General features: G+C 33.5%; 1 protein-coding gene across 1 annotated transcript; it reads left to right on the top strand.

Annotated features, from left to right (window-relative positions):
* Positions 1-1,353: 1,353 nt before the first annotated feature.
* On the top strand, positions 1,354-10,403 carry LOC128225966 (uncharacterized). Its single transcript, XM_052935859.1, has 2 exons — positions 1,354-1,411; positions 9,238-10,403. The coding sequence occupies exon 2, from the start codon at positions 9,246-9,248 to the stop codon at positions 10,401-10,403; it is 1,158 nt and encodes a 385-aa protein (XP_052791819.1). The 5' UTR covers positions 1,354-1,411; positions 9,238-9,245.
* The last annotated feature ends 6,230 nt before the right edge of the window (positions 10,404-16,633 follow it).

Raw genomic sequence — 16,633 nt, 5'->3', positions numbered from 1 at the left:
GGAGCTTAGCAGAAGCCAAATTAAAGCAGACATATTAAAACATATCGTATGAATTGCGTCATAAAATAATTTGTCAAAATCAAGAAATCGGCTACATATATCAATTATCTGATATAAATTATTTCTGTTATTCTGATATTTTTTGCAGAAATTTACACGACGACTCTTTAACTTAAATGACATTAAAACCAGATTCAGATACGAATAAAATATGCATCGAATTTATTTAGAGAGACATATGTCACATTCTACAGACATGCTAGTTCGCCAATATCAAGATGCGTTGTGTTTGCTTTTACTATTTGCATAAATTAACAAAATATGAAGAAAAACAATTGAATATAATACTTCTAAAGGTCGTATAAGTATATTCCCTGATTGAGGATACTAACTGAGTTCACCTTGACATATACACACATTTACTTTTCAAGAATGATCGCTCGGATCGTCGAACTTTGTTTTTCTATTTTATTTGCGATTAAATCTTATGAAACTAATTTATCCTTATAACACCAGACACATACTGTGTCATATTTAGAAGACCGTGTATGAATGCATACAATATAGCTAATGTACATGCCTGCAAGCTTTGCACTCATTAATGTCGGCCCCTTATGCTCAAAATCGAATGTTAAGCTTGTTGCGATTTTAACGTATAAGTATGAATAATAACCCAATTCTTTTATTGATAAATTTGTCTAGTTATGCCAGGGTTCTCCACACGTTCATTTGTACTAAACTTATCCGAAAAGTTATCACAGCCATTACAATTCAGGTCCCGTTTTACTGTTCTTACTCTGAAAGCATAGTTGGGGTTCCCTCAATTACTGTACGAGGACAGCGGGATTTTGTCTGGCATGCCAAAATTAATGACGTGATATCTTGGAATTATCAGGGACTTGTTTCAATATATGATGAGAATGCACTGTGAAAAAAAAACGCTCGGAAATAATAGGTCGGAAAAGCCGCAGATAAATTCATAAATAACGCTCAAGGAAGCAAGAAGTGGAAAATACAAACAACCATTGCATACATCTGTATGTCTGAAACAAAATTAAAATACGAGATGAAACCCAATCATAGATCGACCTTAGTTTTTTGCTTGACATTATATATTCGCTTAGATACCCAATACCTGTCGCTATGATGAACACTGTCACTATTTGTTTGAGTTGATTTGATTGGTGAAAAGTCATTGGAACGTAAATCTTCTCTCATCAATAATTCCGTTACAACCTCTTCGCAATTGTTCGAACGCCTATTGAATTAATATTCTTACAGCATTTCTCACAGTCGGGATGATATAGATCTCTTCTCTTCGATACGCGCTCAGTTTGTGTTAGAATGTCTGCTATTTACCACAGGATCAGGATATAGGACTGGATGGACACATAGTCGGATTTTATTAAAGGTATTTTGCGTTTATGAGTTAGGTTCGTCGTAAGATTTTTTCATTCGAATTCATCAAAATTAGTTTCCTTTTATTTTTGAAACTATCATAAACAAAACAGTATTGTACCTTTCTTCCGAAAATGTGTTATACCAAAAAATAAATACTATTATCAAATCACTGAGTAAGGAAAATTACTAGGTACTTCAAGAAATACTTTCATTTAAAAACAAAACAAAAACACATTATTTTTAATTAAAAAAGAGCAACATTATTTAACAAATAACTGGATTAAAAGTAAAACCTTTTTTTATTTAAATTCATGTTTAATCAAATTCAGACGAAGCAAAAGAAATCTTTTCATCAGTTAAAACGATTCGCAGTTTTATTTTCTTGAAAATTGAACGTGCCGACGTATAAGGTTATCCACCGTCATCAGCGTCAAACTCCTCACTAGCCTTGGGAACACAATTAACTTGTACAACGAAGTCTTTTACATTTTAGCAAAAATACTCACCAAAATGTGGCGCAGTCAAAGTATATATATTAAATGTCAAATCATGCGATCACAGCGTTAGTATGCGAACTATAAAACTGTACTGAACTAATAAAGGATTGAGACGTGTTTAAGCAAATAACCATCTATATGTAACTCAAAAGTCTTTACAACAACTATGTGCTGCTTCAAGGAAATGATTGGATAGCAATACATATATTTTGAAAACAGTCTTTTTATATATATTTATATACAGTATTATGAAAACAGTAACCATTTCTGATTGATACTTCCAAATTGCGCTTGGTTCCTTATGAAAATGTTAATACGACATTTGAGATCATTTCCGCCTGCAAAACAGTTACCGGCCCAGGTACATAGCACGAGGGTTGTGAAGGAACGATGCGGTTGGGAACGATCAGAAGAAGATGTATATTTTGTTATTATTGCATAACAAAGCGCATTCTTTGCTCAAAAACGTGTGATAATGAGAAGAAAAACGCAAATGATTAGTGTAAATGAACTATGTAAAACAAGGACTTGCAAATTCTATTGACCTCAAAATGTTTTGGTTAAGGTCAAAACCAATCAACGCAATATTGGTTGCAATTGTCGATCGTTGTTATCACTGCAATATCGTGTAATTAAGAGAAGAACTTGTCTGAGTAGGGATATTCAATAAATCTTATTTGATTCATATAGCAGAGTGTTTGAGACGTGATAAAATTAACGTTTCGATGTATTTAAATAACATGAACATGTGTATTTGAATAAAGTCATTATCAATAAAATATTTACAAAAAGCATCCAGTAAATTATATCATAATACCAGTGAGACGTTTAAAGCCTCAGTGCCGGCTAGAGAAAAAATAAAAGTGAGTATATATAACAATGAAAGAGTCTCATATAATGTCCGATAAAAGATTCCGCGGTCCACACGATAATTTATTGACAAGAAAAGTATGGGAAATACTAAAGAAATTCCAAACTGGTCCACAGACATACTATAAAAAAAAATCATGCTAATGAGGCAGATAAATGGGCGGACTATATGCACCAATGTTGTTTTGTGAAATTTTGCTCATGTTTTTGTAAAATGCACCTTTGTATATGACGAGATAAATTGTGGAAATTATTAGTTGCGAAGTGTTGAAAATAAGATTTAAAAGCTGAAACCCTTCAGCAAATGTTGATAGTAGCTCAAATATCGTTTTTTAAAGACAATTTCATATATATAAGTGTACACAGCTTTATTGTTGTGTGATTGGTTGATTGACATAATCACGTGATGTAATTAATGTGTGATAAATTTGCCAAAATATCGTTGTAATGGTAAGACAGATATTTTGGTCTAGTGGATCAAGTGTTGCTTTTCTACTTTTTTCTTGTCTCTTCCGGCGTAGGTTCGCACCCCATTAAAACCAAAGCATTTTTATACTATAATTGTATTTTGTTCTGCAGTTTCGATGTCATCGAGTAAAAAGAAAAGATAATAAGTGTTTTGATGCATTACCGGGAAAGCTATTTAAACCTTTTTAAGTTGTAAATTCAAATCATTAGCAAAGACTTATGAGGCATTTCAGAAAGTCACGTGAAATGAATATTTGGTAATGACGTATAATTACTGTATTTTGTTCTGCAATTCGAGGTCATAGATTAAACTGCTGCTTATCAGATCTCCAATCTGAGTTTCCAGCTGTGAAGTTGTATATAGAAATGGACAATACATCTTGACTTTTAGTTGTTGTTGTTTTTGTTGTCTTCAAATGATTATAATATAATAATTATAATTCCTTTGATTAAAAAAAAGATTTATATTATATATAATAGCCCATTAAAAGGATTTAACCAGGGTGCTTCACAATTTGGATATAGTAATGCTGACCATGCTTTTAAAATGCATTTACATATATATGATAAATAACTTTTTTTTGAAAAGCTTATCTCTCTTACTTGTTTATTATTAATTTCCAATTGGTTTAATTTATAAATACATTAGCTATGAATAATGTTTGTATGTTTTAGTGAGACATCAAGAATTTCTACTCGAAAAGTGTTAAACCTAAATTGTCCTGAGCCAATAAACAAACACACAGGAAATTGCCCCTACTGTGACACCAGTGCAATAAATAGGAGATGCACAGCAGGGGATTATCATGCCCAACATTCTTTAAACTAGGCCTTTAAGTCTACTTGCTTGTGAATAAAACAGTCATAAATGCATAATGAAAATGACATTCCATTGTCTTTGGACTTTGATCAACCAAAGCTTAAACCAATTATGTGGTTTGATCCCTGTTTTGGAACAATAATTCTGAAGTATGCGATAATTAATTCCTAAAGACGTCTTGTCCCCAATGATCAAATCAAGACAAAAGTAGCAGATAGTAAGGGAATTTTCTTGTTTTCTGGACAATATATGCGTCATATGTGTCTCAAAAAGTACGTCCGTCTTTGTTACTAAGAATTGATACGAGGTTTTAATAACCTCATCGTCATTTTAGACAGTCACTCTGATAAAGTTTTTATCTCGATGTTAATACCACGTCTCATTCCTTAATCATACACTTTTTTAGGTTCATTTTACAACAAAACTGTCATTGTTAAGGCGCTATATCATTGGGAAGGTCAATTTTAAAGCAAACCAAAGCTGACCTTGTTCAAGCGCTACTTCAATGGGAAGGCCACGTTTAAAGCAAACTTAAGGTGTCCTTGTTTAGGCGCTACCTCAATGGAAAAGCCATTTTTGAAGCAAACCAAAGGTGTCATTGTTGAGGTGCTACTTCAATGGGAAGGTCATGTTTAGGCGAATCAAAGGTGTCCATGTTAAGGCGCTACCTCAATGGAAAGGCCATTTTAAAGCAAACCAAAGGTGTCCTTGTTCAGGCGTTTCTTAAATGGGTGTCATTTTAAAGCAAACCAAAGGTGTCCTTTTCCAGGCGCTAATTTAATAGGAAGGCCATTTTTAAAGCAAACCAAAGGTGTCATTATTTAGGCGCTACTTCAATGGGAAAGCCATTTTTAAGCAAACCAAAGGTGTCATTGTTTAGGCGATACTTCAATGGGAAGGCCATTTCTAAAGAAAAACAAAGGTGTTATTGATCAGGCGCTACTTCAATGGGAAGGCCATTTTTAAAGCAACCCACGTTGACTTTATTCAGGCGCCTTTTCAATGGGAAGGCCATTTTTAAAGCAAACCCAAGGTGTCATTGTTTAGGCGCTACTTCAATGGGAAGGCCATTTTAAAGCAAACACAAGGTCTCCTAAACTACACTGTGGCAAGGTTATGATCTGATATTTGGTCGGATTCCCGAACTACACTGTAGCAAGGTTAATGTAATGGTGTTTACAGGAATTCCCGAACTGCACTATGTTAAGATTAATGTAATGGTATTGGTTCGGATTCCCAAACTATACTACGAAAAGTTTAACGTGCTGGCATTTGCTCGAATCATCGAACTAGCCCGCGGAAAGGTTAACATGCTGGTAATTGCTCGGATTCCCGAACCACACTGTGAAAAGGTTAATGTACTGGTATTTGCTTTGCACCCCCCCCCCCGGCAAAAAAAGAAAAAAAGGCACTAGTACTGATTTATGCCTAAGAAAATAGACTCCCTTCGTAGAGCTGAAATGATTTATATGACTTTGCAGGTTTGTTCAGGTATACCAAGATGATATGTGCCAAGTAGTAGTAGTAGAATTCATGCCAAGTAGACGTAGTAGTAGTAGAAGTCATGCCAAGTAGACGTAGTAGTAGTAGTAGAAGTCATGCCAAGTAGCACAGTACAGTATATGGCGCAAAGTCATTGAAAATAACGTTGAAATCTGAAAATATGAGTACACAACTTAATGTGGGATAAATTATGCAACTGTTAATTGCATTTTAAAGCAAGTACTTTATGTATAAAGAATATCATAAATAATGGTTCAAGTATTTGGTCAAGGTGACTCTAGAGTGACCTATTTACATGTGTTCAAAGTGAAGGAAGACATTTGTTTATAACATTTACAATATTTTAAAAGGTTTAGTATGTCGAATCATATGCATTCAATGACCCGTTGGGATCTTCTACTTCAAGAGTTACGTATACAATAAATATTGTTGATGCTAATCTTATCGATACTATGAAGAACATCGTACAAATGGACAAGGACCAGTACACAATGATTGTAGCTGAGTTCTCAGAAAGGAAAGAAAAATTACTTACACGTACCATTAGACAAAAAAGTTCCCTCTTTTTAGTAGACAGAGTAAAAAAACAATCTAATGAAAGGCTTCATATTTGCTATCTTCAAAAGGATTGTTCTCTCTTTTCCATGATGTATGATTCATGTCAAGATGGTACCCTTGAATAATTATTTTCCTATGATAATTCTACTTTTTATTCTTCATTGTCACATTTTGGAAATCTCTGATTTGGTATCATGTCGGACCTTGCGCATTGTCTTGAACGTCATTCACAATCCGCTCTTGAACATTCTCCAATTAACGGCTTAGTTATAGACGGAGCAGTTATAGTGAACATACTTAAACAGACAGGTTGTCAAACATTCCAAGACTACTCTAAAATGTTTTCAATCCATATAGAAGTCGTCAGCTTTCAACTATTGGAGGTTGGATGCTGTTTGGAATGTATATGGTCCTAGTAGCCTGAAAGTTGCTAAAATGTTACATAATTGGAAATTAATCAGACGAAGGGTCCTTCCAGACACGAACATCACATGTAATTGAGATTAATTTTTAGTATAGACAAACAGTTCTTTTCAAAATATTGGCTTGACCATGTTTAAAAACGTGTTATCAATGTTATTGTATTATAATTATAACAACTCGCTAAATACCTAATATCAAACCATTGTAGAATATCTGGAGTTGAAGCAGCAGGAGGAGTTGTTGTAGAAGTATTTTATATGTCAGACAATTTATTTCAACAATTGTTCTCTAATTTTGAAATAATGAGATTTCGTTGCATTGATATTTCTAAAAGATGCATGTCGCTTTTAACTGAATTATTCGAATATTAAAGTATACAAATTAATTGAAACGTTACAATATTCGTTTTTGGGATATATATTTAAGAGAGGACAAATTCCAATCATAATCATTGATCAAACCTAAAGCGACATAAAACCATATTATTAATGTTACGTTGTCAGTAATGATTCTCCGGTTTCGTTTAAGCATTCTGAAAATCATTACTGTCACGTAAGCTATATCGGAAGAACACATAAATTATCCTTCACATCAATTGTCGTTAAAACTGCCACATTGACGATACGGTATATGGGGAAGTACTCATTTACAAATCTGTCAACATACGAGGCATACTCCTTTAAATATCAGCCGATATAATGAAAAATACTCCTTAACCTATCAGACGAGATATAAGGAAATGCTTCTTGAAACATCAAACGAGATATGGGGAATTATTAATTAAAATAGCAGACTAGATAGGGGGAACTTCTCCTTAATATATCAGATTAGACATGGTGAAATACGCCTTAAAATATCGGATGAGATATGGGGAAATTCTCCTTTAAATGGTTTTATATTGTTAATGATTTTGATCGACACATAACAGTGAATAAAATTTGATGTCTAGAATTCTTTAGCAAAAGGGACTTATTCATTTAATAAAGCAGTATTAAGCTGGATCACAATGGAATTTTGCTAAAATGAATTTAAACTATGCAACTATGATTGGTGAGACTTATTAGTTATCAATACGTTCAGAAGCTCTTTCGGAACAGAAAATCAAACTATCTGTATCTACGGTGATATCTGGAATAACAGCTTTAATACTTTAGCTTTCCATGTGATACGGCGTAATCTATACGCCTATTGATGATAATAAATTGGCTTTCATTAAAAATTAAACGCGAAAATATTATTTATTAAGCTTCAATGTTCCTCTGTTGGGGCACTTTACTGTAACGTGCCAAAACAATGTTTCGCTCATTCTTTAAGTACAAAGAACTATAATGCTAATCTCAGATAATACTATACTGTAACTGTAAGATACATGTTGACTCGTTAGAAGCATAGTTTGAAATAAGAAAGACTTTCAAAACATTGCTTCACGATCAACTGGTCAGTTTGATGAAACCATTGGTCTTAAGATGCAATAATAGAGATTGATCAACACCAAAGTTAATATCACACAACATTCAGAAAGAATATAAGATATGAAACGTTTAATTAAAGCGTTATACTTCATATAATGACAAATTCGTTTTGAAACGCATGACAATTATTATGATATTCATATATAATAAAAGACTGCAACATAACTTGAATTTCAATTAAGATTCATGGTTGTCATAACCGCTACAATGACTTTATATACACCTAAAACCACAAGGACAAGACATAGCTGTTGATATACTTGTACCAAATTAAAAATACACTCTTACTCCGGAATAAGATGTACCACAATTAATTCAATTCTTTTAATACTTGCCCAACTTCAAATTACAGCATCACATGTTGCAACAAATGTGTGTATCATGCTTGCTAATTATTGAACCTCAAAAAAAAAATGAAATTTTGAATTTTTTTATGTTAAGGTCATTCAAACGACTTTTGCAAAGTAGAAGGTTCATAAGTGTATTAAAAATCTTCTATGAGTCATTGTTACGTGTTTGCAATTGTCGCGTATTTGAATTTCATCTTTACCCTTTTAATAATAAATAAAGACGCTACAGTCTTCAAAATACGGGCCGTCGTTTGATTGTAATCAATCGTGTTTTTCCTTGTTTTGGCTGTCCCTGTACGGTTCTTTTTATGATTTTTTTTATTCTGCCAAAACTCATTTTCTTTCGTATGATTAATGACGTTGGTTTACTTTCGACAAAAAAAAATCCAAAAATTAGGCGAGATTTAAAATTGTGTTAATGTGCATGCTTAGACATATTTCCTTTGGCAGTTCACAACAAAATTGGGGGAAAAGTAATAAGTCTTAAACTTTCTAATGCATTTTATTTTGACCTTAAACTAAGTATGTACAGATTTTAAGAAATGTTTTAAGTTCTGAACTTACATTTTATTTAGACTTGATTTTTAATGAAAAACACTATTTTTGCAATATTGTAATAATATAAGTGTTTATCTCCACCATCCTCGGGATGTGATATGCTAATAGGTAATGTTTTAATTTATTTCCATGAAATAAATAAATGATTTTATAATTAATTATATCATATTCACCATAACTTATTACCATATCCAGTCAACTAAGATATAAAAACATGAACAGTATATCAATGTAAAAGAAGAAAGAAGAAAGAACACAACCATGTCGTTCATGTTTGCAAAGTATTCAATATAATGAAATTGTTAATTTTGTTTCAGATTGAAATATGGATGTGACCTACTCTGTTGAAAACACTTCCGGGGTGGATAACGTCACGTGGGTGGACCATAGCTGGTATAAGCGTGACTACGGCGGGGTCCCACCAATATACGCCATTACACTCTTCCATCTGTACCCTATAGTGATGCTAGGACGTGTGGTCCACATCTTGTGGTACACAATTGGAGTAATAGGAAACATAATCTCAATGAGGATTTGGACTCAATCCCACATGAAGAAACTCAATTCATCTGCATTGTATCTCGTCAGCATAACGTTTTGTGACATAGGATACCACGTTTTGCACGTATTTTTCTATCTCAAGTATTACTGGGGATTAGAATCGGTTGGTGTAACGGGCATATGCCAGTTATGGAACATATTAAATCTCATTCCTCAGTACGCAAGCCAGTTGCTTGTTCTTGGATTTACGACAGAACGACTCATTTCCATTGTGAGACCATTTCAGGGAGAGCGGTTCAGTAAACATAAGAGAGCACCAAAAGTGATCATCATCATTGCCACACTCGTTGTTACCTTGACCCTACCACAAGGACTCTTTTGGGAAGTTGATGGGGATGGATTTTGTGAAATAAGCTTGCAATATATAGATTTCTATGAAATATGGTCATACATGACCGAAAGCTTTATCTTCGTTATTGTTCCAGTAACATCCCTTATTATGAATATAATTGTGCTTGCACAGACCAGCCGTACATTAAAGCAGCGTTCTCAATTAAGTTCAAATGACAGGCATTCGCAGATTCACAAGAACGGAAAAGCCAGAAAACCAGCCATAAAAACTCTTCTGAGTATTTCTTTCTTCAGGATTTTAACTCAGCTACCAATTTCAATTATGTACACAATCCACAATTTTGATGTATTCAGCTTTGGGGCCTTAATGCCACTGGCGGAGATGACCCATGATCCCCAGAAAATAGCTTTCATTCGCTATTGGGGATGTCGGATGATCATAGAAATCTTCGGAGCTTCACACCACGCACTCAGTGTGTTCATATTCTATGCCTCGACCAAACAGTTCAGATGTGAAGTTAAACAACTTATGCACATATGTAAAGTGCGAGTCATCAGACGAAACTACAGTTTTTCCCCGGACTCTCCTTCAGACACCAGATTAACAACGTTTTTTAAAACGAATTCTTAAACATGTTTTAAATTGGACCCTAAAAGCTTTATGTATGTGTGAAATCGTACAATCTTAGCGGTATATTTTAAAGTTTTATAGAAACTGACATAGTGACAAGATCGGCGTTAACCTCGAACTTGTTTTGCCCACACAAATCTCATTTAATAATATGTTTATCTTATGCACATATCATACGGCTGAGAAGGCATCATTGTCAACAATTTTATCATTTTTGTAACCATCATGTATGTACATGTGTGGAATACAACCAATGCACGGAAAAATAAAATATATCTTAAAATGAAAGGAAACGTATTTTTATTGTGGCCTGAATGATAATGAAAAGAAGACTAATACTTAAACTTATTAGATAAAAGAGACATATCCACAATCCCTTGTATTGCCATATTTCATTGGTAAGATATCCAGGTTAGGATGTATGGTTTCCTGATTGACACAAAATAGTGAACACTGAATACTCTTATATGTCTCATTAATGTCATTGAAACTTCGCGACGAAGAAGCAGAATGAACGAAATCAAAGATTCATAAAGATCACTGTTTGAGATATTAATACAAAAAGCCGTTTCCGCAAGCCTAGTGTTACCATATATGTTTTCTAGCTCAATATCGACATTGGTTAAGGTTCAACACAAATTTAACAGTTAGACTTATGCATATCTTTTGAGAGAATTATGCCAAGGCCCTTTTTAAATAAGAATCTATCATATGTTCAGACTAAAAGATGAAGGAATGGACAGTATGATAAAGTATGGGCGCAGGTGAATCCTTTGAAGAATATCCGTGTTTTAAAAATGTCAATAAGGACGTCCATCGTTCGCCTCAAGAATGAAAAAAAAAGTTGGAATAATTGTCTTATAAGTCGCATTATATTGACATGAATATGAACGAGGGAATAACACACCACGAATGTTATTTCTTTTATCAGAGTGTCTTTAGCATATCACAAACGAGAGTACGGATTCGTCTACCATGGGTCAAGGTGAAAGGTATCCAAACTCGAGTGCGGAATACTTTACTGAAACGAGGTTAACAGGCTGTCCTTAACATATCGCAAACGAGAGAGTAAGGATCCTTCTATCATGGGTCGAGGTGAAAGGTACCCACACTCGAGTGCAGGATATTTTACGACACAAGGATTACAAGTAAACAATAACCTGTAATAACTTGTTATTGTCACGTACATGAACCAGTACATGGTTCTTAAACCCAGGAAAATCTTAAATGTGTCACATTATTTTATTTGACAGTATTCGAATCAAGAAAATACATCCTATAAACCAGATATAAATTCTTCAATTAAACATTCATGTAAGTCAAAATGTATTGTTGAGCACTACAAATCGCAGCCTGACGGCACTCAAAATAGTTTTTAACGTTTGTACTGCAAATCATGAAGGCCTTAAGTATTTTAAATCAATGTTCTAAATTGAAAACAAATAAATACAGAAGAAATACATAATATTATTCACTTGCATTTTTTGTGAGCTATATACTTAAAAGTTTAGCAACGGAAGGCTAGTGATAAATTGCGCAAATGATAAACAACAACAAACCAATGTCTTTCTCTTTACACAAAAATACTTTCAAACCATCTTGAACAAATATGCAAAGTATTATGGTTGTTTGTTACGGTAATTAAATTAAGTAATTGAAAAACAGCCATGTCGCGATTTTCGACGCACCACATATACCTTTACGATGATGAGTGTAAATGTTTTCGTAAGAAAATTTGAATGTTGATTATAGCTTACATAAATTAACACTAGTGCAAACACAGGTCTAGCATCTCTCAAGCATGTTTAATTAAGCTGCTCTTTGTGTATTTTTTTTCACAGTTCTTGTAATACATTTCTCAAACGAGGTCTATACTTGTGACGTACTTGTCATTCGAAATTAAGTTATAAAGGACAGTCGAATCATTTTCTGATTTTCCTGCCCGGCTCTTCTCGAACTATTTTCCGTTAGTTATTTCAGTGGTAGGAAAATGTTTTCAAACTGACAAAAATAAGCTATAGTTGGTTAACAAGTGGATGCCATATAAGTATCTAAATAGTAATAATTATAATTATATACGTGCTTTTCTGCTAATATAATTAATATCAGCTATAAATGCCTAGTTCTGTATGAAATTTATCAACAACCACATACACCGTTGGTGATTTAAGCTTAAACTAGAAAACAGCATTTTACCATGGAAAGATAATTCTCGCAGCCTTCTCTCTGACTGGAGGCACGTACATGGAAGAAAAGTTGACTTTAAAATAGACTATTTATTATACACAAGAGAAAATTCTTTAATTTTAAAGTTACATGAAAAGGCAGTCTATATCGCTTCTTAAACCATAAACTATAATACATGAAATTGCCGTAAGTATTGCCACATAATCGTTGTTATCTTCCTCTGATGGTGGAAGTAATTTTTCATTTAGTTAATAATGCCGACGTTCCATGGAAAAGATCTAGCTCAGTCTATGCCATTACCAAAATCCATTTCAACTGATAAAGAAATCAACAATTTAGGAAGTAATTCAATCGTCAATTAATAAAATAAAATAGATAAGAATTAAATATTATCAATAAATCATTGTCATAAAATGACTGACAAAACAGCTATTAGATTTTTTCCACAATACGAAATTAAAACATTCCAAAATTATTTATTATTATTTCAATTTTGTTTTGATGAACACTTTTTCCCAAGAGCTAAACATAAAACCTATGTTACATCTTGGTTTGGTATAGTTAGAAATAGTGATGAAACGATTATCGAGTACAATCGATAAATCGTCGCTGACAATGGTATGTCGGCGATAATCGATAGTGGTTGTCCAAAATTGATGTCGCTAATGCTTTTTCCGGTAACTACGTATGTTTTTTGTTTTGTGGCACAGTCGAGCAAAAGTCAACTTCTTTCAAGTAATTTCTTGTTGAATTTATTTTAACAAGGGTGGTCACTCTCTTACACAAATGCGTTTATATATATAAGAAAACTCTTCTTCAATAACCTGTTTTTGAAACCTTTTTGGTGCCGTTCGTAATTAACTAATTTCCTTCTTTTGTGATAGTTTTTTGAAATTAAGATATTCTAATGAAATGTTCAATATAACAGGTTATTGAATGTTAAGCTGGTTATCAAATATTTAATATGCTTTTACATGGATAAAATGCTAAGATAACTTACATGATGCGATGTGCATCATTTTGAAATTGATGTGCAATTATTAGGTATGTTTTGTTTGGTTATATCTTTTCGTTAAGTTATTAAAGACAAAAAAAGGTTATGGATATTTACTTACTCTTGTAAAAAGCATTATCATAGCATGACACTTACTGAATCCAGGTTTAACCATTTAAATAATCATGATGATACTATGTATAAAAAATAAATTCCTTACACTGATATTTTGAACTATCGATTAGATTATTGTCCAATAGTAAACCGAAGTGCATGGTCCGATTCGATTCGATTATCGATAGCAAATGAAGTCCGATTTTCAAACACTAGTAAGAAATGGCGTTAATTTTACGATGTAGTTTATTATAAGAGATTTGTCGAAATCCAATCTGAAATTTTACGCACAAGTATTTCGACAATATGAATGTATTGTGTCAAATTGTCCAGACTTTCCAATAAATAATGGATTGTGGCTTCTTGATGGCGTCTTTCAAAAAAGAAAAAGCGAAATTTTATATTTTGTAAAAAAATGCACGTTTATATCTTAAAAAAGCAAGCGGTGGAAACCGTTCCTGAAAAAAAAAAAAGAGAGACACGGAAGAACTATTTGTTCTCGTACTTCTTACTTCAATCTGTAGAATGTAGTCTAGTGTAAGCAATGTTTTTATTATAATTGAATTTACTCTTTATTATATTTATTTATTATTTGTCAGTTTCAATGCTCATGATTTATGTATTACTCTCCAAAATAAATACTGGTTGAAAAACAAAATAAGCTAGCTCGTCATCGTCGGCAACCACGGCTTTCTATCGTTACACTGCATACGCGCCGTGGGAAAACATATATTACAATTATATACTATCCAATAACCCTGCTTGGCAGTTATCTATGCATCTGAGTGGTCTAAGTTTAAAATTTGTAGTGAAGAGGCGGACTGAGTTATACTCAAGCTTTCGCCGAAAAAGGTGATCCGAGCTCAATTCAAGCTTTTGCCTGAATACTTTTTCTATGGGAAATCATTAGTATGAGTGAATGTGAATATGTGAGAGTCATATTTCCTTGTGGAACCACTAAAAATGCCTCATTACATATTTATAATTGGGAGGTTTCCTACCCAAATCGACCATCGTATACAACGAAGTAAAGCGCAGCAGTGTATCGTAGGTATCCGCCTATGCCAGCTAGATTTTAATTAAAATTATTGGACCCATATTCAGATGATATATATGATACCATTTTAGGCTGTTATTTTAAAACTCGAATTTCTAATAAACTTTACCCCTACTCTGTTTGTAAAAGTCGTTAAATTATAGAGCAAATGGGCTCTAGATCTCTTACGAACATCTAAGGAAGCAATGTAACTGAAGCATAATGCTTCGCTAGTGGACATGTAGTTGTTATTGAGTTTATAAAGATCTGCATGCGCCTTTTAATGACATGATTATGGCTTGACCCTAACAAGCCATGTATAAATAACGTATAACTTTACTAGTATTGCATGTTCTAGCTTGCTTTCGATCAGAGGCTAGGAAAGGGTAGTGTATAGCTTTACTTGTAAAGTTCTATCCCACTTACGATCACATGTCTGAAAAGGTAAACATACAGCTTTACAAGTAAAGCATGTTCTTTTCCGCTTACGATTACATACCATGATAGTGTTCCTCAAAGCTTTACTTGTAAGGTATGCTCTCGTTCGCTTACGAACACGGCCCATGTATTTGAAACATAAGCCTAGAAAGGTATTTCTAGCTCGCTTTCGAACAAGGGCTAGGTATGTGTAACATATCGCATTGTTAGTAAGGTATGTTCTAGCTCGCTTACGAATACCGGCCTTGTATGTGTAATATCTCTTTACAAGTAGGTTATGTTCTAGTTCGCTTACGAACACGGGCCTTGTATGTGTAACATATCGCATTGTTAGTAAGGTATTTTCATGCTCGCTAACGAGGTAGGCATATCCGAAAATCAGTAAATTCAAAACTTTGTCGTCGTCGCTATAAAAGCTCTCCAGGGTCTAGGTACGTGATAGCCATATCGACATGAAATCAACTTCTATCTTTACCCTTATCCCCTTTCACAAACAATAAATGAAACGCTACAAATTCCGAATACGGGCGATCGTTTGATTGTACACATTCTTGTTTCGTCTCTTGTTTTGTCTGTCTCTATAGTTGAATTTTTGTTTTATTTTGTATTCCGCCAAACCCCATTTTTTCATATGATTAATGATATTGGCAAATCATCTTCCGAAAAGAAACCTGATTAATATTTGTGTAAATATACATGGTGGGACATATTTTCATTTGGTGCTTCAAAAACACGGGAATTAATTCGTAGCAATTTTTGAGCTAATGAAAAGCACGGGCCACGAATTTAATTCAGAAGGAGCAGTACAATTTTTTTTAATGAGATTAGAGTGACACGTATCAAATACATTTTCCTAAAACAGTAACTTTTTTTTATATGTTTTAATTAAATAATTCCATTTTTGGTGTCGACTTTGGGTTAAGGCGGGCAAACGACATAAATCTACAATACCGTAATGAAGCAATCATGAGAGGAACTAAACAGAGATCTTCCATTGCATGGAGTGTAAAAAAAGTTCACCCCAGCGGCTATCGTAGATGCTTTTACTCCCACCTCAGATAAACAAAATAAAGTTAAAGTTGAATAAAATTAAAACGTATTTTTTTCGCTGGAACTCTTTAGTGCGTAGTGAAAAGAATTTGCGTATAGATATGTGATAATTCGTGGTTGTCATGGATATGCACGCAGTGATTCAGATTATGTAAATAGTCAAATCGGTCATTAAATAGTGCAGCATTATTTTTTGAATGCAGCTTGAAAACATTAATATGGTGTCATTTGAAGCGAGATATAATAAATATGGGTTTTAAATATTGCCACAAAACAAGGTTTCCATGTTGCTTCAGACGACGGTCTTCAAAAAGGGAGGTTATTGTTTGATGCTTGACCATTTAAAAATAACAGTGTTATAAACACATCTTTAAGGACGCTCATCGTTCGCCGAAATAAAAAAAGTTGCAA

The sequence above is a fragment of the Mya arenaria genome, chromosome 3 (genome assembly GCF_026914265.1).
Source record: "Mya arenaria isolate MELC-2E11 chromosome 3, ASM2691426v1".
In the NCBI taxonomy this organism is placed as follows: Eukaryota; Metazoa; Mollusca; class Bivalvia; order Myida; family Myidae; genus Mya; species Mya arenaria.
The sequence above is the reverse complement of the archived record's forward strand: the minus strand, read 5'-3'. Positions and strand labels throughout refer to the sequence as shown.